At 29.1% G+C, this 27,230-nt stretch overlaps 1 protein-coding gene across 1 annotated transcript; it reads right to left on the bottom strand.

Annotated features, from left to right (window-relative positions):
* On the bottom strand, nucleotides 1-21,260 carry hkb (zinc finger transcription factor huckebein). The gene is made up of 2 exons (XM_016052910.5): nucleotides 20,773-21,260; nucleotides 1-2,541 (listed from the first exon to the last, which is right to left on the bottom strand). Exons 1-2 carry the CDS (start codon nucleotides 21,110-21,112, stop codon nucleotides 2,324-2,326), a joined length of 558 nt encoding a protein of 185 aa, XP_015908396.1. The 5' UTR covers nucleotides 21,113-21,260; the 3' UTR covers nucleotides 1-2,323.
* Between the last annotated feature and the right edge of the window lie 5,970 nt (nucleotides 21,261-27,230).

The following is a 27,230-nucleotide window of genomic DNA, read 5'->3' as shown; positions in this document are numbered from 1 at the left end:
TATAATTGAAAATTTTATTTCTTATAAATAAGTAATGGGTGTATAAGTATATTGACAATATATAATGTATTTACATGGCAAAAAAAAAATATACATTTAAAAATACAGTTTTAAATGCGTATAAATAATTGTTAATATATAAGCATTTCAAAAAACGTGACAAAATTTATTTGCTTATCAAACACAGTTGTCATCAGGTTTTTAAACATCATGTATTTCGAAGGGCTCTTTTTAATCAGCTCCCATTATGAAGAAAAGATCTCATCCCAAGTCTTGATGGTTTATGTTGGTTTCAGTGCGATTCATGATAGTCCAACATCATTTTGAAGGTCGCCATCATTCAATATTTTCCATTATGCATTCATAGTTTTTGAATGCCAGCAAACTTACATCATTCCATGATGGAAAATGCTTTTTTAATACTATGATGGATAACCATCAAGAAAAGTTTTATCCTCATGGAACCATGATTATACGTAATGGTCCATGATGATTCCAACTATACATTTCCATGACGGTTTAATGAGAATTCTTGTTGGTTCTCAGGAACAAACAATCATAAAAACAATTTGGTTTTTTTTCCTATGTTGACCCATTATAAATCAGTCCGAATTCCTACATTGGGAAAATGGTTGTTCATGATCGTTCCAACATTTTATTTCTGAGAAACTATCATGAAAATTTCTGATGGTTTAACATAGGCAAACCATCAAAACAAGTTGCTATTCTTATGCTGGACCATCATAAATCAGACCGAATTCCTACGTTGGGGTATTATGTTGGCTACCATTAAAATTATTTTAGTTCATGATGGAATTATTGATGGTTACCATCAAGATCAATGGAACACCATCAAAAGTTTTGACTTCATCATAGTGCTTAGATCATAGTGCTGCGTTAAAGTGAATTAGTTTTGTATCTGATTAAAAAAGGCATATGAATTATATTGAACCTGATTCCTGTTTTAAAATATGATCTTCCCTCTAAAAATATATATCTGATTTGATTAAATGTAAAAGGGCATATCATTAAATCAATAAACAGTTTAAACAAAATAATGATTTAATTAAATATTTAGTGATAAAAAACCTTTAATGTGAATCTGAAACAAAATAAATCTCTATAATTTATTTAATTTTATGTTAGAATTTTTTTATGAAGCTGGAATATTGTACTTCAAGAAATTTTTCTCTGTGTTGAGGACTTTAATTTGTGTAAGTTTTCTTCAAGCGAAATAAGAATATTGATATGTTCTTAACAAACGCGAACTATTAGAGAAATATATTAGGGAAATATTCTATTTATTAAATAATATTTTCGAAAAATCATGCAAAAATTTGCAATTTTTGATAATTATAATCAATCTTTATAATTTCTTTACTCTTTATTATTGATGTTGTGTGCTAGATTTTATTCCAGAAAATAAAAAAATGCTAATAATTGTATAATAATTTTAGTCCTTATTGATTCATACTATTTTCGTCTTTAATAAAAATGCATATCATGTAGTATCAGAAATAGCCTTACCAAATCTGAAATGTCTAGTGTCCTTACAAAATACTAAATGGTAATGAATTGATGTCCTTAATTTCTATACATAATCAATAATGATGATACAATTGGTTATAAATGAGTTTAGATCCAAAGAAACAGTACATCGAGCTTTGTTTTACTCATTCATTCTTATACATTCCAAGATAGTGATGTAAACAATATTTTTTACAGTATAAAATGCTTTGTATTTCGAATTTTTTTAAAAAATAAATAAATTAATTAAAAAAAAAATTGGCTTTTAAAATCAACTGAGCATTTTATTGGAGAATATTTTCCCTGAAAAATCTACACTATATTAAACATTCGGAAAAAGACATAACAAGCACGTGTTTTGGCGTCCATCAACATATGTATAGTTTGTCTAAAGTAAGAACTATCCTAGCCATTCGTCTGGATCCGTGGCGGTGACTATGGTAACGAGGTATAACTATTTCAAGTACGGCATGAAACAAGTTTTAGCTCGTGTAGGCAAAGAGAAAATGAATCTTTTTCTTCGGTGTACTGTGTTAGCCCTAGAATGAAGAGAAGCTACCCTCCCTGAAATGCTCTATTCTTGTTTCCATAGCAGCAGACGGCCTTAAACTTTGTGGAGGGGAGAATTCTTACCGTAAACAAACTATATCTCTATTTTATTTTTCCGAATCTGTATAAAAGAATACATTTCTCTATTTTCACACACACATATGTATATATATATATATATATATCAAAATAGTAATTATATTTGCAACGCTGATATGTACACACACATTCACACTATATTTTTAATTCAATAAAGGTAATAAGGAGCATAATCTAATAAATAATGCATTCTCTGATGCGTTTTCACGTGTTTCTTGAGGTGATCTTTTCTGCCAAAACGTTTGCCGCACAGAACACACGAATGGGGACGGACACCTGTGTGAATTCTCTTGTGACGTGTCAGCTCTTCATTCCTCGTGAACGTCTTCCCGCATCCTGGATGATCACAAGAAAAGGGTCGTTCACCTGAAAAAAACAATTTTTTTTTTTAATATTTATTTTTGGGTATCTATTGCTTGCTTGATTCTTAATCTGTTGTAAGTTAAATAAATAAAAACATTATCTTCATGGAGAAAGCCTTTTCTGCCGTGGAATTCAACGTAAGTGACCAAAAATTCAAGATTGACATTTTTTTTAAATGTATTTGGCAACTTTGTAGGGTAAACTACAGATAGCGAAAAAATAAACCTTGTTTTATCAGTTTTTTTTGAAATTCTAATTCAGCGTTCATAGCAATAGAAGGAGAAAAGTTGGAATCAATCTTGTGAAGCACTTTCAACATGCAGGGCAGTGTTTGCAGCACGAATGAATGTGAATGGTGAAATGAATGCTGAACTCCCAGCCAATTCTTGAAATGACCTTCTTTTTGCTTACTTTCTAAAATAGTGTGAAATGGGGAAAATAAAACTTTTTGAATAAAAACTATTGCTTTGTTAATAAGAATTAATAAAAATGATATCAAAAAATAGTAACAAATATACTGTTTGCATTTAAAGATGCTGAATAAATAGTGTTCTATAGTAAAACAAAAGTAAAAAAGAATCTTTATTTCCCACTTGATTTCTCAAGGCATGTCAGCATAAGACGCGTCATTTTTAGTGCTCCACTGCTCTTTGCAACATCATCAAGAAACGAGTGTTTTATTCCTTATTAATCGAAATCTACTATTCCAGTTAAGACTACGAAGCTACAACGCTTGTTTAATAATTCTATGATATGGCGAAAGATCTCACGAATCTTTCGGACGAGTTTTAATAACATTTATGTTGCTTTGAAAGCATATTCATATAATTATAAAGCGGAACTATATACAGTCGCGGATGATTACTTAAATCGCAATGGTCTTTTTCTTAACTTGCAACGGAGTATATCATGAAGTGATTGTATGTGTTTATAAGAAATCATTATTTCCGACTAGCTGCGTTCTTCGTACGGGGTAAAAAAAGAAAAATAATCAATAACACACACGGTATTAGTTAACACTATGAAACCACGCACCAAACTGAGAGGAATGAGCTGGCACAATTAATTTCCAAATTTGTTTTTATTATATGTGTTGCCAGTGTTCAGTAATTTTACGTTATTCGATTTATCAAAGCACAATCAAGTAATTTTCTTCGGTACTCATCACTTTCGGGGTGTAGAAAAAGATTTTAAATGCCTTGTTTCAAACCTTCTCTTTAATTTTGTTCTTTATTGCCGCAAGTTTTATTTCATGTCAATTACCATTCATTATATAGTCTTATAGAAACACGTTTTAACCATAAACGCGTGGTTTTAAATTAGATTAAAGATAAAACGAAGAATAGCAAGCTCTTTTTTTTTTTAATGATTAAATTAGAGTCATTCATAAAGAAGGAAAAATAATCATCCAATGATTAATTCATAATAAGCGTGAGAAGAAATCCCATATAAGCTGGTGAAGATTTTTTAACAAATTAAAATTGTCGCTAGATTGTTCAGGAGTTCAAATAAACTCTTTGTTTTCAATGGTTCGCGTAATTCTGATCTACTATTACAAGATATCCGTTTTTTTTTCTTCTTTTCATTTCGGTTTTTTAGAACTACAGTTTTATTCCATCTTTTCTTTTAAGTTTCAAATTAAATTTAAACGCACAGCATTTAATTTTTGTCAACTATTTGCCGTAAGTTCTAATTTTTATGATCTTAGTCCGCGGGGGCAAATTTCAATTTATGAAGATTATGACAAAGCATTAGTACTACTACTCTAAGCATGAGATCCGTTCTATGTTTATTTTATATGTTCATCGTTCTATTTTGTTTCTTTCATACTATACTGAATAAACAGTTAGTTTTACTTAACGATGCTTGATTGAGTTAATGCTTGTATCATTTAATAATTTTTACACATTTTTCTTTAACTGTATGTGTTTACAAACATTTCAAAATTACGATTACAATAGTAATTGTAACAAGGATTTAGATCACCAAGCAACCAATTGCTTATCATTGTAAATATAACTTAGGATAACAATTGTATTATAAGCATTCGTAATTCAAGATTACAAATAATCTTTGTCTACAACCACAACGAGTAATTGTTTCAATTAGTAATTGTAACAAGGATTTAGATCACCAAGCAACCAATTGCTTATCATTGTAAATATAACTTAGGATAACAATTGTATTATAAGCATTCGTAATTCAAGATTACAAATAATCTTTGTCTACAACCACAACGAGTAATTGTTTCAATTAGTAATTGTAACAAGGATTTAGATCACCAAGCAACCAATTGCTTATCATTGTAAATATAACTTAGGATAACAATTGTATTATAAGCATTCGTAATTCAAGATTACAAATAATCTTTGTCTACAACCACAAAGTTATGAATTATTTTCCATCGTGATCTCAAGTAGTCAATATTTCCGATTGTAATTGTAATGACGATTACAATAACCCTTATCTACGACTATAGATAATCAATTGCTTTCAATTGAGACTGCTAGTAATCATAGTTCAATTTAGTTAATCATAATTCTGGCTAGCAATCAGTGTTCTAGAGTTGTTTGTGTTTATATGTGTAAATAATTTATAAAGATGAGTCATCATGAACTCCGATTATAAGCAATTAACAACTATTAATTAAATACGCGACCTACAATACTACAAGTAATCGTGATTACAATCAATAGTCATTACACGCTTGTAATTGTGGGTTACTAGTAATTACAATTTGTTTTTCTGGGCCGAGATAGCTTGGTTGGTATGCCCAAAAGGTCGTGGGTTTGATCCCCGCTGGCCGAAGACTCCCCGTGTAGTAAATGGTGACTCATGCACGTTAAATCTGTTGAGTCACTAAGTCCTCAATGTTCCCATAACAAATAATACCTCTGGGGGTACTGATCCAGGAGGTTCCTTGTCTTCTTGATTGGTTCAAAATTACAAGGTTACGGAGTTGGCAGTCGTAAACCCAATATTGGGTCGGTTGTTCAACAATTGCTATAAAAAAAATTCCCTCAAAATTTTGTAAAACAAGTTTAAATAGAACTGAATTTCATAAAAAGCTTTCATCTTTCTAGATGTGGGCCAGTTGTTTGGGTTGGGCTCCAAGTTACACATTAGTCTCTCAGGTCCCATTACCGAACCATGAATGCAATTCGAATGAAAGAATGCAAAGTTGCAGTTTATTTTTAGAATGAAGGCCCCACCCACAAAAATGATATTTGGTTATTTGCATGTTATCTTTACATAAGAATGAACAAAATATTAAAATTATTCACTTATTATTTTTTTTTATAACCGTCGTTGAACAGCTGACCCAATTTTGGGTTTTAGACTGCTAAGGTTCAAGTCCGTAGCCTTGTCATTTTGAACCAATCCAGAAGACAAGGAAACCCCTGGATCAGTACCCCTAGAGGTATTGATTTGTTACAGGAATATGGAGAACTTTGTGATTCGGCAGATTTTACGTGCATCAGTCCCCATTTACTACAGTTATCTTCGGCAGGCAGGGATCGAACCCACGATCTCTTGGACATGGGCTCAATGCTCTACCAACCAGGCTACCCCGGCCCTATACGCTTATTTGCAGGCTTTTTTTTTTTTTTTCACCATTTGTGTTTCTCATTTGGGATGGCATTTAAAAGTAAGCTTAAAACTTTTTTTCCCTCATTTTCAATCGCTGATTCTGACCAAAACAAAATTAATATTTTAGAATATTATTCAATTCGGTGATCTATATTTTATTGTATATGAAATTTTCAACCCTTTTTGATGCTATGAAGTAAACCTTTCTTTCGCTCTCCGAAGTTGCCGTCAATTATTTATGGATGTCCTTCTTGAAATAAAATCATTTCCAGCTTTCTGGGAATTCGCTCGAAGCACAATCGATTACAGATTTATTCATTAATATCAAAAGAAATAATATAAATAAATTTTAATGCGCGTTATATAGCATTAAAAGAGATCGAATTTTCGAAAATCTAAAACAGTTCATTTAGTTCCCAAGAAAGTTTTTTTTTCCCCCTTGAAAAATAAGGTAAAAAAAATATAATGCATTAAAAAAAAATTCTCATTTATAATAATAATAAAAAAGAAATGAATGAAAGATCAATCATTCAGACGAGTGCGGAAACACCTCCCTTAGTGAGAAAGAGTTTTGATTGGACGGGAGCGAAGGGGAGGTCTAAAATAATAGATCTATGGGTGGTTCATGAGAGCATATTCAAGCTATTCCAATGCTAATATATAATGCTTTTTCATCAACAATGTGTTCAGTCTCAGCCAATAGACCATTCTGCAGCTCTAGTGCGACACGCAAATAAAAGCACCAGTATATATATATATATATATATATATATATATATATATATATATATATATATATATATATATATATATATATATATATATATATATATATATATATATATATAAACTCGTGTAAAACATGTAATTATTAAAACACTAGGGTGCGTCTAATAACTTGGTCTAATTATTATAATTAAGGCCCAGATTTTGATGACATTTGCATTTTTATGCATTTTTTGCATTTTTAAAAGTTTTTTTGTTAATTTTTTCCAATTTTTACTATTTTTTATCAATTTTCATTATTACACTGGCTTCCAAACAATGAAGAAAATCTATAGAATATTAACAGGTGAAGCAAAATCTTTTCAAATTGAAGAAGACCGTCTTTTTCAAGTACGCACCTATAACATCAGTAGACGTTGAAAGAAGCTTCTGCAGGAATGAAAATTTACTTTCAGACAAAGAGACGCTCGCTTACATTTCAAATTATCAAGAAACATTTAATAATCCAATGTAATTCTGATATTTAGTAATATTATGAGATGGAAGTTGCTATATCCATTAAAGTTTCTATACAAAATAAAAATACTTTGGTGTCAATATATTTTCCTTTTTTTGTTATTTTAGGATATAAAACATTTTTTTTAAACTTTAATGAAGTATTGCATTGCTTTATATTTTTTAAATGACTCATAATAATTTTAAAGACCGAAATATTTTTTTAATTCAATATTTTTGCTTTATTTAAGGCATTTTTTGCGCAATTTTTGCATTTTTAAGGGCATTTTTGGCCCTTTTTAAGGGCATTTTTTGCACTTTTTAAGGGCATTAGTTAAGATGTTTTAGGTCATCAAAATCCGGGCTCTAATTATAATATACAAATGTAAAACCTGACGTAATAAATATTCTATATTTATATAATATGTCGTCTCATTTATCCAGTCGACGAATTTATATTATATATAGTTTAATTAAACCCATTGATACACTGACGTAAACAAGTTCAAACCGGTTTCAGTCACGTAAAAACAATACAGCTCTGTAGTATCAGCTGATAATTAAGATTTTACATAGAATCTTTTAGTGCGTTTAATATATATATATATATATATATGCTTTTCTCCTTCGAATTTTACAAAAAGAAATTCATATAACGCGCGAAATATTAAATAAATTTTATGGATTATTGATATAAATATCTTCACTACTGATGGTGATAAAAATATCCTAACTCTCGGAACCTCGTTCATCCTTCCACGGAACAACTCAACCCAAAACCTTTTTTTTTTGATTTTGAATGGCTGGTGTAGAAAAATATTCTTCAAAATATGAAGCAAACAGCAGAATATTAGTCATTCATGGAGTTTGCCTTTTCAGGTCAATTGAATTGATAAAAGACCACATTTCCCTCTTTCACGCCTTTAACAGAATGGCTCTGCGGGAATCTTCTAACTGACCCACCCCCCAAGGAAGGTCAGTTCTGGTCTATTAAACATCGTCTGTCAACATCTTCATAGCTCGTAAAAATACTTTAAAAGAGAACTTCTTCTTTTGGGAGTTTTTATTTCTAATTGTCACCAAAATTAGAGTATAAAACAGATTTTACTTTTTTTAATAATGTAAAAGTGTAATTACATATTATACACATATTTATTTTTTTTGAAATCATGCATTAGTTAAAGCGGTGGTGTTTACCTTTTGTCAATTTATTTTAAAATAACGGTTGAGATCTTTTATATTGTAAAAAAAGTACATTGTATAGCTGCCAACACTTTTTGTATTGAGGTAAAAATACATTTTTAAGTAAAGATTGCAAAATAAATAAATAAATAAGTAAAAAAAAGAAGTGAAATTGACAAATTTTTTTTTCTTTAAAGAATTACTGCGGATATATTACTAAAAACTTTCTATTTTTTTTAACGAATTGTTTTTGCCATGAAGCCATTAAATTGATTCAAATGCCTACAAAAATGTGTAGTCAGTGAACAAATGAAAAATAAATAAATGACGTTAAAAAAAGTAAAATTATTTGCCTCTGAAAACCAAAAGCCCTTCTGCTTGAACTTGAGTTTCTTGATTTGGAAACTCAGCATTTCGAGTCAAGTTTTAATGGTAGTTTTCATGGTTCCATTCCAGTGATTGACATTTTCCGATTAATTTTTTTAATTTATTAATATCACGTTTACTTTTATTAGCCTTACTTTGTTCAGAAGTTTTATTGAATTATACTTTCGATGAAAATCATTTACTCTGTAAATAAATTTTAGATATTATTAATATTCTGTAAGTCGAATTTATTTACTATTTTCTATCTGAGAATCTTATTATTATCTAATTATCTATAAAAATTTGATGATGGTTTCGCAGTTCTCCATTGTTGTCGGTGCATTTTTATTGACCGGAAAATCAAGTGGTAGGATCTAGTTTTCCCTCATTCATTTCCATATTGTTTTGGTTATCATCAGCATAAAGTTAATGAACATTATAAAGGTATTGTTTTTCCATAAATATTTTTGTATCCCTAATTTAAAGGTATTTTCCTGTACCGCTATTATTATGCTTTTGATTTAAGAGTTTAAAACTAAGAGTTAAAAACTTTTTTTTTAATTATTATGATAACGTAATTCTGCGTTTCATTTTAAAGATAAAGTTATTGAAAAAAAAGTGTTATAAACCATTTTACAGTTATATTTTTTTGTGTAAATAACATTGATATATCTATATTATATAAAACGCTAATACGTACGTATGTATGTATGTATCAATAAAACCGATGATATTTCTTTTCTCGCGCTGGCAACAGTTTTCATTTTTAATTGATTGGATTCGGCGCGCAAGAGCACGTAGTGAGCAACCAGATAACAATAACCAGAGTGAGCATTATCAGGTTGTTCAATTCAGATTCATGCACTAAAAACATGACAATATTTAATTTTAACTCCAATAGGAATTAATTAATTAATTGAAGTCAGAATGCTTTAAAAGGTCGCTGTTGAATTGATATTTTTCTACTGGGAGCTACCTAAACGTCTAAAAAACGTTTAAGTGTTTGTATTGAATGCATTGAATTTTTTTATATTTCACGTTTATTTATGCATTGAATTTTCACGCTTTAAAATGCAGAATATTAGTGAAGCAATATTTGATAATTTATTTTGCTAATATGTTTCTTATTTAGCTAATGTTTTGATTTTTTCACCATGTACAACCTAAATAGCTAATATACTTTTTTAAAAGCCAATAAGAACATTGGTAGAATTCTTCTACATAAGTACAATACTATGTCTTTGATGATAAAATACTATGTCTTTGATGATAATATATTATGTCTTTGTGCTAGAACATTGTGTTCATTGGCGAGCGAGCGCAGCGAGCCATGGTTCACGGCGTGAACTACATAGGATTGCGTAGCAATTCTCGGGGGTTGGCGAGCGTTAGCGAGCAGGGGGCGGAGCCTCCTAGTTTCTATAAATTACAGTTACAGAGATTCATTAAATGACATAACGATCAGCTTCATGCACATGCAAACAAAAATAGTATTATAAAAAATATATCAAAAATAGTATCTGCCCGTTTGGTAACTGAAAATGTTAAATTACGGTTGTGAACTGACCAAATTTGTTATAACAATATAATGTTATAACAATATAAGTGTTATTTTAAAAAATGATTTCTTAGAAAAATTACTTCTGTTCATCAATAGATCTAAATATTTATAATACTAATAGATAATAATGTTTGGACGTGGGAAGTGGAGGCACAAGCGTAATAATCATCGGGGTATCTGAGTAGCAGCGAACCCCCTAGCTTAGTCCCTAATTCTTATTAAATGCTTAGTGCCCTATTCTTATTAAAAGAATCTTTCTAAAAAACTGCTTTTAAAAAAATAAATTCATAACGTGTCATTTCATACCAATGCAGTTATAGGAAATTTGATTTGAATTGAGTATGAAAAAAAAAAGTAGTGCGTGGAGTCCCTCCGCGCGGAAGAAGTTAAACTTCGCAATCTGCGACGTTAATTGCAGAAGAATCAGCAGTCGTAGAAGGATCACTAGTTCTATTCAACGACTTTTTTTCCTGCTCCGCTCGCTTCCGTGATCTGTAATTACGGTAATATTGTGCATTTTTCCCTCGTGGACCTCTTGAACCAGTGGAAGTGCTTGTGGTTGCCTCATCGTCTCGTCATGGAAAATGTATTTGTATTAATAATGTATGCGAATGCGTCATAATGTAATTTCAGAAGAGAAACAATCAATTGATATTCACAAGAGACGTACCTTGACATAACCTTAAATCCGTCGCATTATCCGTGGGATTGTTTTCACTCATTTTTTACAATTGTTATCCACTAAATTTGAAAATGAAAAATACTACCCTATTAAATTAGATGTGTATCAAAACAAACTAAAAAAATATTTATGGAAAAACAATACTTTTATGACTTTTATTATTTTTATGCTAGTGAGAACCAAAACAATATGGAAATGAATGAGGGAAAACTGGATCCTACCACGTGATTTCGCGGCCAATAAAAATGTAGCGTTAAACGCTTAACGCAACCTTGTTGGAAGTCGCATAAGAAGTACAACTTCAAAAATAAATAAATAAATAAATAAATAAATAAAAAAAAAATAAATTATAGCGCTATTAACAATTGTTTTATTCGCTATAGAATAGCAAATTATTGACATATTTAATAAGTTTTTCGAATATTAATTGTTTGCATTCATAACACAATTAGTAATGTTAATCAACAGTGCTCTCTAATATTGACACTGAAAAATTTACAGCAGTATTTTGTAATATTCTTAGCACCTTGTGAAATTTAACACAATGTACTGAAATATTCACATTTCGAAGCAACAATTTTAGGAATTTAATAACTAATTGCTGGTGTGACAACAACATTTTGCTCTAAAACACATAGCATTTCTTTAAATTGTATAATGGGCATTCAATACTTGAATTACAATAAGTACTTGGATTTAAAATAAAATACATCACTAAATACTAATTTAATAAAGAGGTTCTAATCATAACCTACTTTTAGACATCAGTTTAAAAAAGAAGAATAAAAATTCCTTTAAAAAAATTGCGCAAAAGTAATTATTGAAGGAAAATGTAGCGGCGGAACATGAAAAACATTTGCGCTATCTTGAAACCAAATAAAGAAATTTTTCTTGAACAAATATTATATACTCGTAAAATTTGTAAAAATTAATAAAATAAGATTTATCAAAAGTAATTTAATTTAGAATCATTGACGTCTTTCAAAGAAATTTTTTTTTGTATTACTTTTTTTATAAAATTATTATTTTATTTATGTCTCATTTTTTTATTTAGTTTATAAAAGTAGAAAAAAAAATCAAAACTAATTGAAAAATTAAAAACCTACAAATTTTAATACGTTTGAAATGAGTAGTTTAATTTCCATTCTTTTCAATTATTTCTGTTCCTTACGATCTTATTTCTTCTTGTCCAAAATTAGTTTTGATTTAAAATTATAATAAATTCTAAAGCCACGAGTGCAGTTTCAACAAGACAATCACAATTCAAAGTTATCAATGAGACAAAATATTTGGTTAAATAAAGACCATCTGCAATAATATCATCGTTTAATTCGTTGAATCATTTTTCATTCTTTATTAATGCCACGATTATTCTCTCATTGCGTTTTAATTACTTTCCTTTATGGATTATCTGTCTAATAATGCTTATTAAATAGCCCCAATTCATTCGAAATAATAGGACATTTGAGACAAAATAATGGTCTGTTCTATTAAACGAAGTATTACAAAAAGTTCGTTATTACGACACATTTTCAAGTAATAAAGATATAAAAATAGCAACCTTCTGCCATAGCATATTTTTTCTGAATTTTTTTTTTGCTATATAATTGAGCAATGTTGTGCGAAAAATGTGTCTCTATTATGTACCTTACGACAGATATATTAAAAAGTGAACATTAACAAGAAATTTTATTCATTAAGAAAAGAGATGCTTAGAATTGTTCTCAATATTGGTATCTATATATATATTTCTCTTACACGGCACCAAAAAAAGCCTCATTACAACTCCCCGAATAGCAACGTTAGAAAATCGATCCATGATTGCTGCTAAAAATGTCACATGGCAAATCTATATAAGGTGGCTCAGCATATAGCGCTTTTAAAAACGGAAACAATAACCAGAGTGAGCATTATCAGGTTGTTCAATTCAGATTCATGCCCTAAAAACATGATAATATTTAATTTAAACTCAATTAGGAATTAATTAAATAATTGAAGTGAGAATGCTTTAAAAGGCCGCTGTTGAATTGATATTTTTCTACTGGGAGCTACCTAAACGTCTAAAAAAACGTCTAAGTGTTTGTATTGAATGCATTGAATTTTTTGATTTATGAATGAATTTATTATACACATTTAGTTGAATTTAGGTGAGTAACTGCAATATTTGATATTTTATTTTGCTAATATGTTTCTCATTTAGCTAATGTTTTGATTTTTGCACTATGTACAATCTAAATAGCTAATATACTTTTTTAATAGCCAATAAGAACATTGATAGAATTCTTCTACATAAGTACAATACTATGTCTTTGATGATAAAATACTATGTCTTTGATGATAATATATTATGTGTTTGTGCTAGAACATTGTGTTCATTGGCGAGCGAGCGCAGCGAGCCATGGTTCACGGCGTGAACCGCATAGGATTGCGTAGCAATTCTCGGGGGTTGGCGAGCGTTTGCGAGCAGGGGGCGGAGCCTCCTAGTATTGAATAGTACATTGCACCAACTCATTCACGAAGGCAGATGTATTAATGGATATAAATAAAACTGTTACTTATGATAGAAAAAAAATTCTTTATTCATACAGAGAACTGATATTATGCGCTTGCATCCGTATCGGTGCATTTTCGCGCAAATTTTCCATCTCCTACTAATATCTCCTAGGAATAGAATAGCAATATTAAAACTATTATGTAGTGGTTAATCTTTTGTTTTCATTTTAATTAGTTTCTTGAATTCCACTGTCTTGCTTACATACATTTAATTCACAAAAATATAAATAAAAACTCTATTTTTGATCACACAACTTCATTTTAAATACTATATGAAATTACTTTCGATGGTTTCTCTAGTTTAACAAGTTTATCAATCCCTTCATTTAAAGCGAGTAAAAATCTCAAGGATCAAAATAACTAGCTGGTCATATTATTACATACAAACTCGTGCAAAACATGTCATTATTGAGAAACTACAATATGTCTAATGATTTGATCTAATTATTATAATATCTATATATATATATATATTTCTCTTACACGGCACCAAAAAAAGCCTCATTACAACTCCCCGAATGGCAACGTTAGAAAATCGACCCATGATTGCTGCTAAAAATGTCACATGGCAAATCTAGCTGAGGTGGCTCAACATATAGCGCTTTTAAAAACGTAAACAATAACCAGAGTGAGCATTATCAGGTTGTTCAATTCAGCTGCGGCAATCTCATACTATTAAGCTAGGAAGAAGTGAGTCGTGGATCTCTATTTTAGTATTTTGTCGAAAGCGCTTTTCTGAAGTACTTTGTACAACTAAATAAGATTCTTTTCACAACACTTAAATATCTACTTTATTTTCTTCATTTATAGAGAAAACAGTTAGGTTAAAAAACATTTCGCTAAAAGAAGAACGAATTCTAAAAGAAATAAAAATAAACAACTTAAAAAATAAAAATGCTGTTGCCAGCTGCCGAATTTTTTGAAAGTTAACTTAGCAACATAAATCAAAATAACATAGAAGCGAGCGCCAGCGAGTAGGGGGCGAAGCTTCCTAGTAATATAATAATACCTGATGTAACAAATATTCTATATTTATATAACAGATCGTCTCATTCATTCAATCGTCAAGCTTATGTTATATATCGTCTACTTTAACCAATTGATACACTAACGTAAACAAGTTCAAACCGGTTTCAGTCACGTAAAAACAATACAGCTCTGTAGTATCAGCTGATAATTAAGATTCTACATAGAATCTTATAGTGCGTCTCATAATGTGGGCAGGTACTGTATATTCAGAGTATTTATTGCATGTGAAGTTTAAAAATAGGATTTTCATTTAAATCATGTAACTAAAGGGGGAAAAAAATAGGGAAATGTTATATTTGTAAATTAACTGGGAAAATTCAAAATTGTGTTCAGCCTTCGCCACCCTCATTATCTAGAATGGAGTATCCAATTTCTAGATGAACAACATTAAATTGTAATGATGGTTTGTAAATGCATTTCTAACAAGTTGCACATGGGTGCTTCTGATTAAGAAAAATATGAATTCATTGTGGCAAATTCATGTTCATCAACTTTCTTGATAATGAAGTCTAAAAGTTTCGTTATTTGACTGTATCCATAGTATTTGAATCCATAGTATTTTTATTTATTTTTTTCTGCTGGAGGGCATATACAGTCAGACCCCGATTCAGCGGATTCATAGGGACTGAAAATATTATTCGCTAAATCGGAGATAATGCGTAATATCGCAAATGCACTAAATAAATAAAAATCTTGCAATTTTTTATTCCGGAATTTGAAATACAACGAATGATTACGCACTGATTCATTTGAGATTTTAAAAGCATATCGTGAGTAAGGTTTGCTTAATTTCAAACCTTAAAACGTTGTTTTCTAACGTCATGAAGAGAAGAATATTTTCCTCTTCATTTACATTACCTCATTCATTTAAGTTTTCACTGACAGCATCAGAAAATGTATTTCAATGAAGATTGACTTCTCTGTCGCAATTCTTTGTTTCTTAAAAAATCTACTTCATTAACTTTTTTTTATTTTATAACCGTCGTTGAACAGCCGACCCAATTTCATGGGTTTACGACTACTTACGTTCAACTCCGTAGCCTCGTCATTTTGAACCAATCCAGAAGACAAGGAAACTCCTGGATCAGTACCCCCAGAGGTATTGATTTGTTGTGGGAACATGGAGGACTCTGAGACTCGACAGATTTAACGTGCATCAGTCACCATTTACTACACGGGGAGTCTTCGGCCGGCGAGGATCGAACCCACGACCTCTTGGATATGGGACCAGCGCCCTACCGACCAGGCTATCCCGGCCCCTACTTCATTAACTTCATAAAATTCGTTGAATCGCGAAAATTCGGTAACTGGAGGTTCTTTAAAACGGGATTCGACTGTAGTTTTGAAACACACTCTCCGCGTATATTTTTTAAAACTTCCTAAAAACGTAAAAAGTATTTATCTAATGATATATTATAAATGAGATTATTTTTGTCACCAGTTTAAATAATATAGTGTTGACTATTTCTTTCATTTTTACTGTGTATACTTATACAGAATTTAAAACTATAATTTCAATTTAATATTTTATTTTCTGACATAAATAAATTGCGCTTATATTTTGATAACAGTGATTCTGTTTTGCAAATATTTATATATATATTTTTGAGCACTTTCTAGTCTACTACTATTAAAAGTCTACTACTATAACAAAATAAATCTAGTCTACTACTATAACAAAATAATTCTCGATGATAATAATTCAAACACTTACTAGTGCTGCTTTTTCTAACATTCATATCTTTAGAATTTCGTTTTTGATTGATTTTTTTTTCTAACTGTTTACTTAAATTATTTACTTAAGACAAATTTGGTTTTTAGCTGCGTTTAGCACTTTTCCATTTTGACTTATTATTTAAAATTTTCTTTTCTTAAGGTTCTTGGCTTAAAATTTGCTTAAATCAATTTCATACTTTTGTTAGGATGCATATATATATATATATATATATATATATATATATATATATATATATATATATATATATATACACAGTACTGGTCATATTATTAGATGCACTATAAGATTCTATGTATAATTTTAGTTATCAGGTGATACTATACAACATTATTCTTTTGAAACGGCTAAAACAGGTTTGTACTTGTTTATGTTCGTGTTTCAATTAGTTAATATTGTAATGCAATGCGTTAAAATAATACGTTACTGCAAATAGGAAGTACATAAAAAATCTCCTAAATAAAAACTCATTACATGTGTGTTCAAATATAAGAGTATTGCCTATAAACTCGTGCGAAACATTCGATTAATAAAACACTATAATTAGGATGCGTCGAATAATTTGGACTAATTATTATAATATACTAATACAATACCTGATATAATAAATATTCTATTTTTATATAATATATTGTCTAATTTATCCTATCGTTGAATTTATATTATCTATCGCCTAATTTAATCTGTTTCAGTTGCGTAAAAACAATAAAGCTGTAGGGGAGAGTGGGGTCAATTGTAACATTTTTTACTTAACTATTTTTAACTAACAAAAAATCCAATATATTATTAGTATTAATTGACAGACGAGTAAAGTAGACTATCCTCTACTAGAAAAAAAATTAAATACCTGATTTTAAATATTATTATATTAGTTATTAACAATTTTTGACAGTCGTGCACTCGTTACAATTGTCCCCACTTACGGGGTCAATTGTAACAGTTCATAAATTCAACTAAAACATAGTTAATTATACATATTATCATAGTTGTGATATATTTTTTTATTGATCAAAATAGTAGTGATAGTTTAGGAGTGAAGATAATAATGAGCTAAAGGGTTAAACTTTTAACTTTAAGGGGTTAAAAATTTTAATTTATGCTGTGAAAGGTGACAAATAAAATAATGAACATGCAACATAATATAAATGCTATAGGAAACTATTGGTGGTTCTTAAAGAGTTAAGTAATGGTTTGTAAACATAAGATTATTTATTTTCAGCTGTTACAATCGTCCCTTTACTTATTGTTACAATTGTCCCCAAGACGCCATTTCAGCTTCATTTGTTAAAAACAATGCTAGTTAATTAGCAAAACTAATCTTTTTTTATTGAAATGTTAATTAAGGTGTCCACTTACATATTTGGTTACTAATTTTTATTTGTTTAAACAAAATTACTTTGCTACAATAAAATATTCTAATACCAAAAAAAGTACTTGCGTGACGTGAAAAATATCTTTTGTGATGTAACTCTTTCAAAAGTACATAAAAATGGTTGCCATCAGGGGTGTACATGTAGATTTGTTAAATACACCTTGTGCACCACCTAGGAACCAAATCTAGAACCCGACACTCGAAATTTTTGCTCTGTTACAATCGTACCCTGTTACAATTGACCCCACTCTCCCCTATAGAATATCACCTGATAATTAAGAATTTACATAGAATCTTAGAGTGCATCTAATAATCCGGTCAGGGACTATATATATATATATATATATATATATATATATATATATATATATATATATATATATATATATATATATATATATATATATATATATATATATATATATATATATATATATATATATATATATGATGAATATAATGTAATTCAAATCACCAGAACATTTCATAATTTAAGCATGGTAAAAGTATATATGAGTATAATCTTCATTCATACCATTAAATCTTATTTCAATTTTCAGATAAATTAAAATTTAAATTTATAAAATATGGGTAAGCAAACAAATTAAAAAATGCTGCAAATTAGTTTTTGTGTGTGTGTGTGTAAAAGGTGAAATACGCAACTATTATGACCTTAATTACAATCAAGCTATCGAAAATTACTTACTTTCATTCAAATTATTATTTTTAATTTGGACATAGTGGCGAATGGAATAATTATAATAATCTCATAAGTAACGCAGACGTTAAAGTAAGGTTTAATTTTAAAAACTATTATAATGTTTAAAATATAGAGTGAGTCAAATACAAGATTTAATACAATATGTATTAAATCTTATGCAAATTATCACTTCTTTAAAAATAGAAGGAAAAGAATGGAATACATCGAATATAATCCCACATATAACATCCATCAAATATTGTTTTAATTATCTATTTTTTAAATTTAAAGTTAGCTAAATATGGAATAAATCAAATTTTTTTACATAAATATAATGTTTTTAAATAACATAATATTTTCGTCATTAAAATTGTCACATTTGAAAAATAATAATTTTAGCTTAGTCAAATTTAGACAAACCAAATATAAGGTCTTTAATATTAATTGTGTTATTTTTGTTTTGTTAATAACATCGAAAAGTTTTTAAAGATTGAAAATTGAATAATTCTAAATAGAAATTTCACAGTATTAGGAATTAAACTTCTCAAAAAATTTTTTTACCTCGAACATAAAAGAAAAAAATACATGGAATAAAAATTATTACTATAAGCTTCATAATGAAGGTATATTGTTCAAAAATAAGAGTGATTTCAAGAAGAAAAAAAAATTCTGGTACAATTACCATACTGTATTGTAATGAAATTTCTGATGGGAAAAAACATAATTCTAGTATTAAAAATCGAAATAAACGATATTTAAACTATTAATTAGTTAATTTTTCCGTTCAAATTGTAACGGTTTACCGGAAATTCTGGTTCTTAAAATTATAGTTATTACTACTACAGATTTAGTAAAATATACAAAACTGAAAAGTTAATTTAAGCAAATTGAGGGTTTTTATTCCTTGCAAAATCACCACATTTTACCGTACTTACCAAATGTTATCACATATTTTACGAACGTTTTGAAACCTATTGCTGATAGTATTCAACATTAATTTTAAAAACACATTTTGAGGAATCTTAAATAAGACAAGGCTATTTTTTCTTCTTCTTCCTGATGTTTCTATAACTGACAAGTGGAGTGTCACTTAAAATGATTTTCTGAACTCTTCAATTGTAGTGTTTATTTTCTTGATTACTTTTAAATGCGTACTTTTTGATTTTCTTGATTACTTTTAAATGCGTACTTTTTGATTTTCTTGATTACTTTTAAATGCGTACTTTTTGATTTTCTTGATTACTTTTAAATGCGTACTTTTTGATTTTCTTGGTTACTTTTAAATGCGTACTAGCAATTACGAATACTTAGGACCTAGACCATTTAAATTAGAGAGTACTCAAGAAAAGCAACATTCTTAAAAACATCATAAATATATTCGATCGGAAATATCAATTAAAAAAAATATATCTCTTTAAAAAAGATATGAATTTCCATCCTTTCTGGTTAAACGTTGAATACATTGAATCATGTATTCAGGTGGTAAATTGAACTAGAGTTTAACCTTTAATTTTTATTTTTAATAATCTTTTGAATATGCATAGTAAATGAGAGAAAAAAAAACATATTGATGTGTTTCGAATTCATCATGAACAATACTGCAAATTCGTGTACAATAATTTCAAACATAATCACTTTTTATATAAATAATCGTTTTCAAAAACTACTTTTTTTCTAAATAATCGTTTTCAAACATAGCGACTTTTTATGTAAATAATCACGAGTTTAACCCTTAATTTTTATTTTTAATAAATAATCTTTTGAATGTGCGTAGTTAATGGGGAAAAAAAAGCATATTGATTTATTTCGAAAATCACCATGATAAAGATTACAAATTCGTTTACTATGATTTCGAACTTAATTACTTTTTATATCAATAATAGTTTTCAAACATAACGACTTTTTATACAAATAATTGTTTTAAAATATAACTTTTTTTAATGTAAGTAATCGTGATACCCTCCGAAAAGAAATTGTGCTCAGCGCGTGCGCCAATGATGAAAATTGTCGCAGATAAAGAAATAAACTGACCAAGATACTAGATGTGTTCTGTAATAAATAAAATAGTTTTGGTGAAAAGTAAACAAAAAAAAAAAAAAATCTCTAAGCTCCATTAGAGGGATATGAGGTTTTAAACATACTATACAGATCTATGTACCATTTAAGCTTTAATTTGCCTGATAGTTGATCTAGCGACATGTCACATACTGATTATAAAGTGGATGATAGCAAATTTAATTACCTGTGTGGATTCTAACGTGTCCTTTTAACTGTCCATTATTGCTGAAAGACACTTGGCAGTGAGGACACTGAAATCTCTTGGGCCTTTGCTTTTTGGTCTTGGGTTGCTTTAGAAGGTGGTTTAGTTGATGAGATGAGATGTCCCAGTGAGGCTGAGTCACTTGGAAAGCCATTACGGGTTCCACAGTCGTCGTCTGATGCTGCTTGGTCTTCAACTTGAATGCTGATGGTGCCCACAAATCGCTGGACGATACTTCTTCAGTTGCTGATTTTCTCAGGGAATCCCCCAAAGCCCACGGACGGAAGAGGGGTGTCCGATTGCGTACCTGCTTGAAAGCCATGGGGGTAGTCGCGTGACGAAAAACCTCTCGAAATAAGGCACTTATGGGGATCTTGTTTCCAAAGGGTCTCTAAGAGCAGATGGTGATACCCATTGAAGAATACTATTCACACAACAATGCTATGCCACGAGATTGAGATTGGCTATTTGACTCTTTACCCCCCATCCATTCCTTGTTCAACCCCCCTCTTTTTATTCCGCCCCTTCTTGTGATGGATGAACGGGCACATTCTGTAGTAGAAATCGAGGATCGCTCATGCTAATAGTGTTGGATGTTTTTAATAAGCATGTGATAAATGTGCAAACATCATTCCCCATCTCACTACACTTCAATTTCGAGTTTCATTTAGTTAAAAATAATGCTAGTCCTCTTATAATCTGATATGAAACTTAATTGTTATCCTATTTATTTTAAAACATTAAGTGTTTTTGTATTTAGTCTAAATTAAGATTTTCTTGCAAATAATTTTTAAACATATAATTAGTCGAATTCAAAACTGAGTTCTTTCTCCAAATTGATGCTGAAATTTCAAACGCTGATCAAAGGCTTTGAAATTTCAAAAACGCTGGCATAAGTTATTTTCTTTCAATTTACAATTTTTCTTTCAACCTATTAAAAAAAAAAGTTCCTAAACGACTATGGAAATAACTGATCTGATAAATCCTGTAACCTCACTAACTGGAAACTTCCAATCATTGTGTTTTCTCCTCTTCTTTTAAACTATTTCCAATTATGGTTATAATTTTCTTCTTCTTTTTTTTAAATGGGAAAAAGGTTGGGGGGGGGGACGTTATGGTGAATGTTGCATTTGAAATTTCGGACTTAAATAAGATCAAAATTCAATTGCTTTTAAATAAAAATTTATATATAAAAAATAAAATAATGAAAATTTAATAATTTTACTGTAAAAGTTTTTTTTTTTAGAATATATGCAAATTAACAAATTAAATGTCGTCTTTATTATTTATAAGGCGCTCCCATTTCTCAATCATCCTTAAAATATGATAAATATTTATTTTATTCCAATTTAAATGAAAACAAGCGAAATTTCTTTCTGCATAGTTTTTAATTTGACACCTGTAGTTTGCATTATCGCATTCAATAAATTTTTTGTTCATTGGAAAATTAAACAGAATTTATAAGACATTGACGTATTACGTTTTATTATTATTTATGTACCACCACACATAAATTTTTTCTTCTTTTTATGGAAGCAGCAAGATTTTTGTGCATCGCAAAGACTTTTTATAATAAATCAGAGGTGAGAGATTAATTTTTACACCTAGAGATGTCGTCATGCAGTTCAATAAATACATTAATTTGGAAGGTCTCTTCACCAAATAATATTTGTATTTAAAGTAATATTTTATTGAAAAATGAACTACGAATGCTCATTATCTCAAAGTAATATTGTATAGAAATAAATATTTTTTGCAAAAAGCTCAACAATTTGTATTTATTTTATTTCTTATTCAGTTTTATTTATTAGTTTTCTTTATTCATAATTTTTTTTGTTGTTTAATTTGAAAACTAACTTAAAAGTTTTCTCCAAATTGTCAATATAAATAAATATGATATATTTTCAAGTGCTTCGTCCACAAACAGGTTTCAAATTTTGAAATTGCCCAGTATTGAAACTTAAAAAAAAAAAAATTTTTTTTTTTGAATGCAGCACTATTAAAATATTTTAGACTCTACTGTACAGTCCCTAGCCGTAGACTCACTCTAAGATTCTATGTAAAATTATAATTATCAGGGGATACTATACAACTGTACTCGGAGGAAACCTGTTTGCACTTGTTTACGCTCCTATATCAATGGGTTAACATTGTAATGCAGCACGTTAAAAATAGATACAAATAGGAAGCATATAAAAGTCTCCTGAATAAAAATCCATGTATGTTTCAATATAAAAGTATTACATATAAACAGCAAATCATGTCATTATTAAAAATCCACAGTGCGTCTAATAACTTGATCTAATTATTATAATATACCCATATAATGCTTTATCTAATAAATATTCTATATTTAATATAATATATCGTCTAATTTATCCTATTGTCAAATTTATATTATATATCGTCTAATTTATCCTATCGTCAAATTTATATTATATATCGTCTAATTTATCCTATCGTCAAATTTATATTATATATCGTCTAATTTATCCTATCGTCAAATTTATATTATATATCGTCTAATTTATCCTATCGTCAAATTTATATTATATATCGTCTAATTTATCCTATCGTCAAATTTATATTATATATCGTCTAATTTATCCTATCGTCAAATTTATATTATATATCGTCTAATTTATCCTATCGTCAAATTTATATTATATATCGTCTAATTTATCCTATCGTCAAATTTATATTATATATCGTCTAATTTATCCTATCGTCAAATTTATATTATATATCGTCTAATTTATCCTATCGTCAAATTTATATTATATATCGTCTAATTTATCCTATCGTCAAATTTATATTATATATCGTCTAATTTATCCTATCGTCAAATTTATATTATATATCGTCTAATTTATCCTATCGTCAAATTTATATTATATATCGTCTAATTTATCCTATCGTCAAATTTATATTATATATCGTCTAATTTATCCTATCGTCAAATTTATATTATATATCGTCTAATTTATCCTATCGTCAAATTTATATTATTTATCGTCTAATTTATCCTATCGTCAAATTTATATTATATATCGTCTAATTTATCCTATCGTCAAATTTATATTGTATATCGTCTAATTTATCCTATCGTCAAATTTATATTGTATATCGTCTAATTTATCCTATCGTCAAATTTATATTATATATCGTCTAATTTAACCAGCAAACGCAAACAAGTGTAAACCGGTTTGAGTCACATAAAAACAATAAGGCTGTACATTAAGATTTCATCATAGTATCAACTGATAATTAAGATTAAGACATAGAATCTAATAATTTAGCCAGGATCTGTAAGCTTAATTAAATATAATCTAGCACTCAAATGGTAAATTTTGAATAATCAAATAAAAGTTTGGTATGAAGGTTTGAACTATCCATGGTACTACTATGAACAATGCTTCCTTCCCTAGAGTCTATGACTCATTATAGTACACCAATCTCAATCATCCATTCAGCGCTCAAGAGATGGGGGTTACGGGAAAGGTCTCCCTGAAAAGCCCCCGAACTGTTCTTTTCCTGCTGCATATAGAATTCAAACCAATGACGGGCACGGATCTAGGCGTGAATTGAGATTGAGCCCAGTTTGCCGCACCCCGGAGGGGCGGAGCCCCCCTTTCATTTATCCGGTCCCCGCTGTCACTGAATTTTAAGGGAATAGAAATTAAATGGATTTTTTGATTAAATCTCCCAGAAAGTGTGATGAATGGTATGAGATATAAAGGTCACAAAATTCTCAGTAAGAAATTATTCAGCTATTTTTTAAAGACATTTTTCTATTAAATCGGCATCGATGAATAATTTTAAATAGTTGTTTCACCAAATTATTATACGCAATATGAGATCCCATGTAAAATCTTAATTATCAGGTGAGGCTATACAGCTTTAGCGTTTTTACGCGGTTTGCATTTGTTTGCGTTACTGTATCAATTGGTTAGCATTGTAACGCAATACGTTAAAAATAAATACAAATAGGGAATATGTATAAAAATTCTCCTGTATATAACCCCATTACATGCGTGCTTAAATATCAAAGTATTGCATACAAACTGGTGCAAAACATGTAGTTGTTAAAACGCTGCAGTGTGCTTAATAATTTTCTCTAATTATTATAATTATAAATATCAAAGTATTGCATACAAACTGGTGCAAAACATGTAATTGTTAAAACGCTGCAGTGTGCTTAATAATTTTCTCTAATTATTATAATTATAAATATCAAAGTATTGCATACAAACTGGTGCAAAACATGTAATTGTTAAAACGCTGCAGTGTGCTTAATAATTTTCTCTAATTATTATAATATACTAATACCGTCATGTGGGGCTACTTTGTGCAGGATTTCGCAGTTTTTGAACTTTGACATGCAAAAAACCTAATTCAAACTTTAGTAGAATTTATCGATATTATATTCATAACTGGACTCAGACGAATGAATTTGATGAATATTGGCATTATTTGTATGTAATATTTTCAAATAATAAGTCAAAACATATCTTGCATAAAGTAGCCCCCAAGTAGGGCTACTTTGTGTAGCGATAGGAATTCAGTTTAATAATCATGTTTTTAGTAAAATATTGATATGAAATTGTTAAAAAAGTTAATTGTTGACATTTTTAATAACAAAAACATCAAGATATGTGAAGATATTAGTTTGAAAATAATTTTCAGCTTTAAAAAACCATTTTTTATAAAGAATTTTTTTCCTAAAAAGAATGTTTATTTCAAAACATTTGAGTTTGAACAAAAGGAAACCATATACATTTTTGAACACTGAAATGGATGAAATTTGAAAAATAATAATTATTACATATTCATTAACATTTATAATATTGATAAATTTGAAGATAACATGCTTGAATGAACATGACAGAACTTGCTCTTCAGTTTCCGTCAAAATCACCTGATGTCCTATAAAATATATTTTTATGTGTTAAATCGTTTGATTAATTCATCGGAAAAATCTTTGTAAAAGAAAAATAATAGTTTACCAGCACGTTTCACGTGTTTCTAGTGAATTTTATTAGAGATAGTATTTCTGTGGATTTTGTACTTCCGAGAAGCTTCTGCAATCGACATACCACCAGTAACTGCTTTCTAATATTGTTTCAGCTTTTCCAAAGTGTAATCACGGTAGTTTCTCGTTCCAGGTATTTTTTTTATGCCGTCTGACTATTTTTCTGTCGAAAAAAAAAAAAAAAACGAATGAAACTTTGCAAAAAGTAGCCCCACAGTGCATTTTTTACATTTTCCCTTTATTTGTTATTAATTTTCAAGTTTTTTTAACGCTAACATGATGTAATTGTTTATTAATAGATAAATAAAAATATTTTGCTCTTACGACAATTGGGTATACTATAGCCTACGTCACAGGTTGTGTTATTCCTACTAAATTTAACCCATGAACGGCATTTTCTGCGAGACTAACTTCAAGCCACAAATAAACAAACGAAGTGTTTGATCGTTTAAATGGCTGCTCGCCAGATTTTACTGCATTATAAAGAAAAGTAATTGATATTCGATTTTTGATTAATAATTGATTTATGTGGATAGTGGCATAGAATTTAGCATTGCGTCATGGTAAATGTTATTCCTACTAAGTGGAAGTAGTTGTGTTTTTTTTATATTATACCCAATTGTTTTATCAACGTCTTTGAATTTCACAGCTAAAGTTTCCACGCACACTTTTCGACGTTCGACGTTCTCGGAAAGTTGTTGACATTGGATAAACAAAACGCACTCTGAGATTGTTTCAAAATTCGAAAAAATGTTTGTAGTAATAGAGGAGACTTCTTTCTTCGAATTCCACACATTTTTAACTTGAAAAAATACATAATACTGAATAGCAGCACTTGAAAAGTGCCAAATTCGAATTTGCACAAAGTAGTCCCACATGACGGTATAATACCTAATATAATAAATATTCTATAATTATATAATATATCGTCTACGATCGTCGAATTTGTATTATATATCTTCTACTTCAACCCATTGATACGCGAACGTAATAATTCACGTGATAATTAATCACGTGACATTAAATCACGTGATAATTAAGATTTTACATAGAATCTTAGAGTGCGTGTCATAATTTGACCAGGAACTGTACATTAAGTAATTTAAAGTATAAAATGATGAAGCCCCTTTTTTTTTTTCAAAATGAAAACAAATTGTAGCGGGATATTTATCCTGCTATTATTATCCTGGTTGATTTTATTATCTTCTTATTCTTTTCGCTAGAATGTCTTTTAAACCACATTCGAGTAAAATTCTTCCTTTTTAGGGTATTCATTGAAACTATTACTGCTTATCAAAAACAAGATTAAAAAGAAAATATTTATGCCATGTGTTACAGAAATGATTTATCAGCATTTATTTCTTTTAAACTTTATCGATGACATGTTCGGTAGTTAACAATTTCTTTT

The sequence above is a fragment of the Parasteatoda tepidariorum genome, chromosome 1 (assembly GCF_982258835.1).
Source record: "Parasteatoda tepidariorum strain Cologne lab strain chromosome 1, Ptep-v5.0, whole genome shotgun sequence".
In the NCBI taxonomy this organism is placed as follows: Eukaryota; Metazoa; Arthropoda; class Arachnida; order Araneae; family Theridiidae; genus Parasteatoda; species Parasteatoda tepidariorum.
This window is presented reverse-complemented; position numbering and strand designations above follow the sequence as displayed.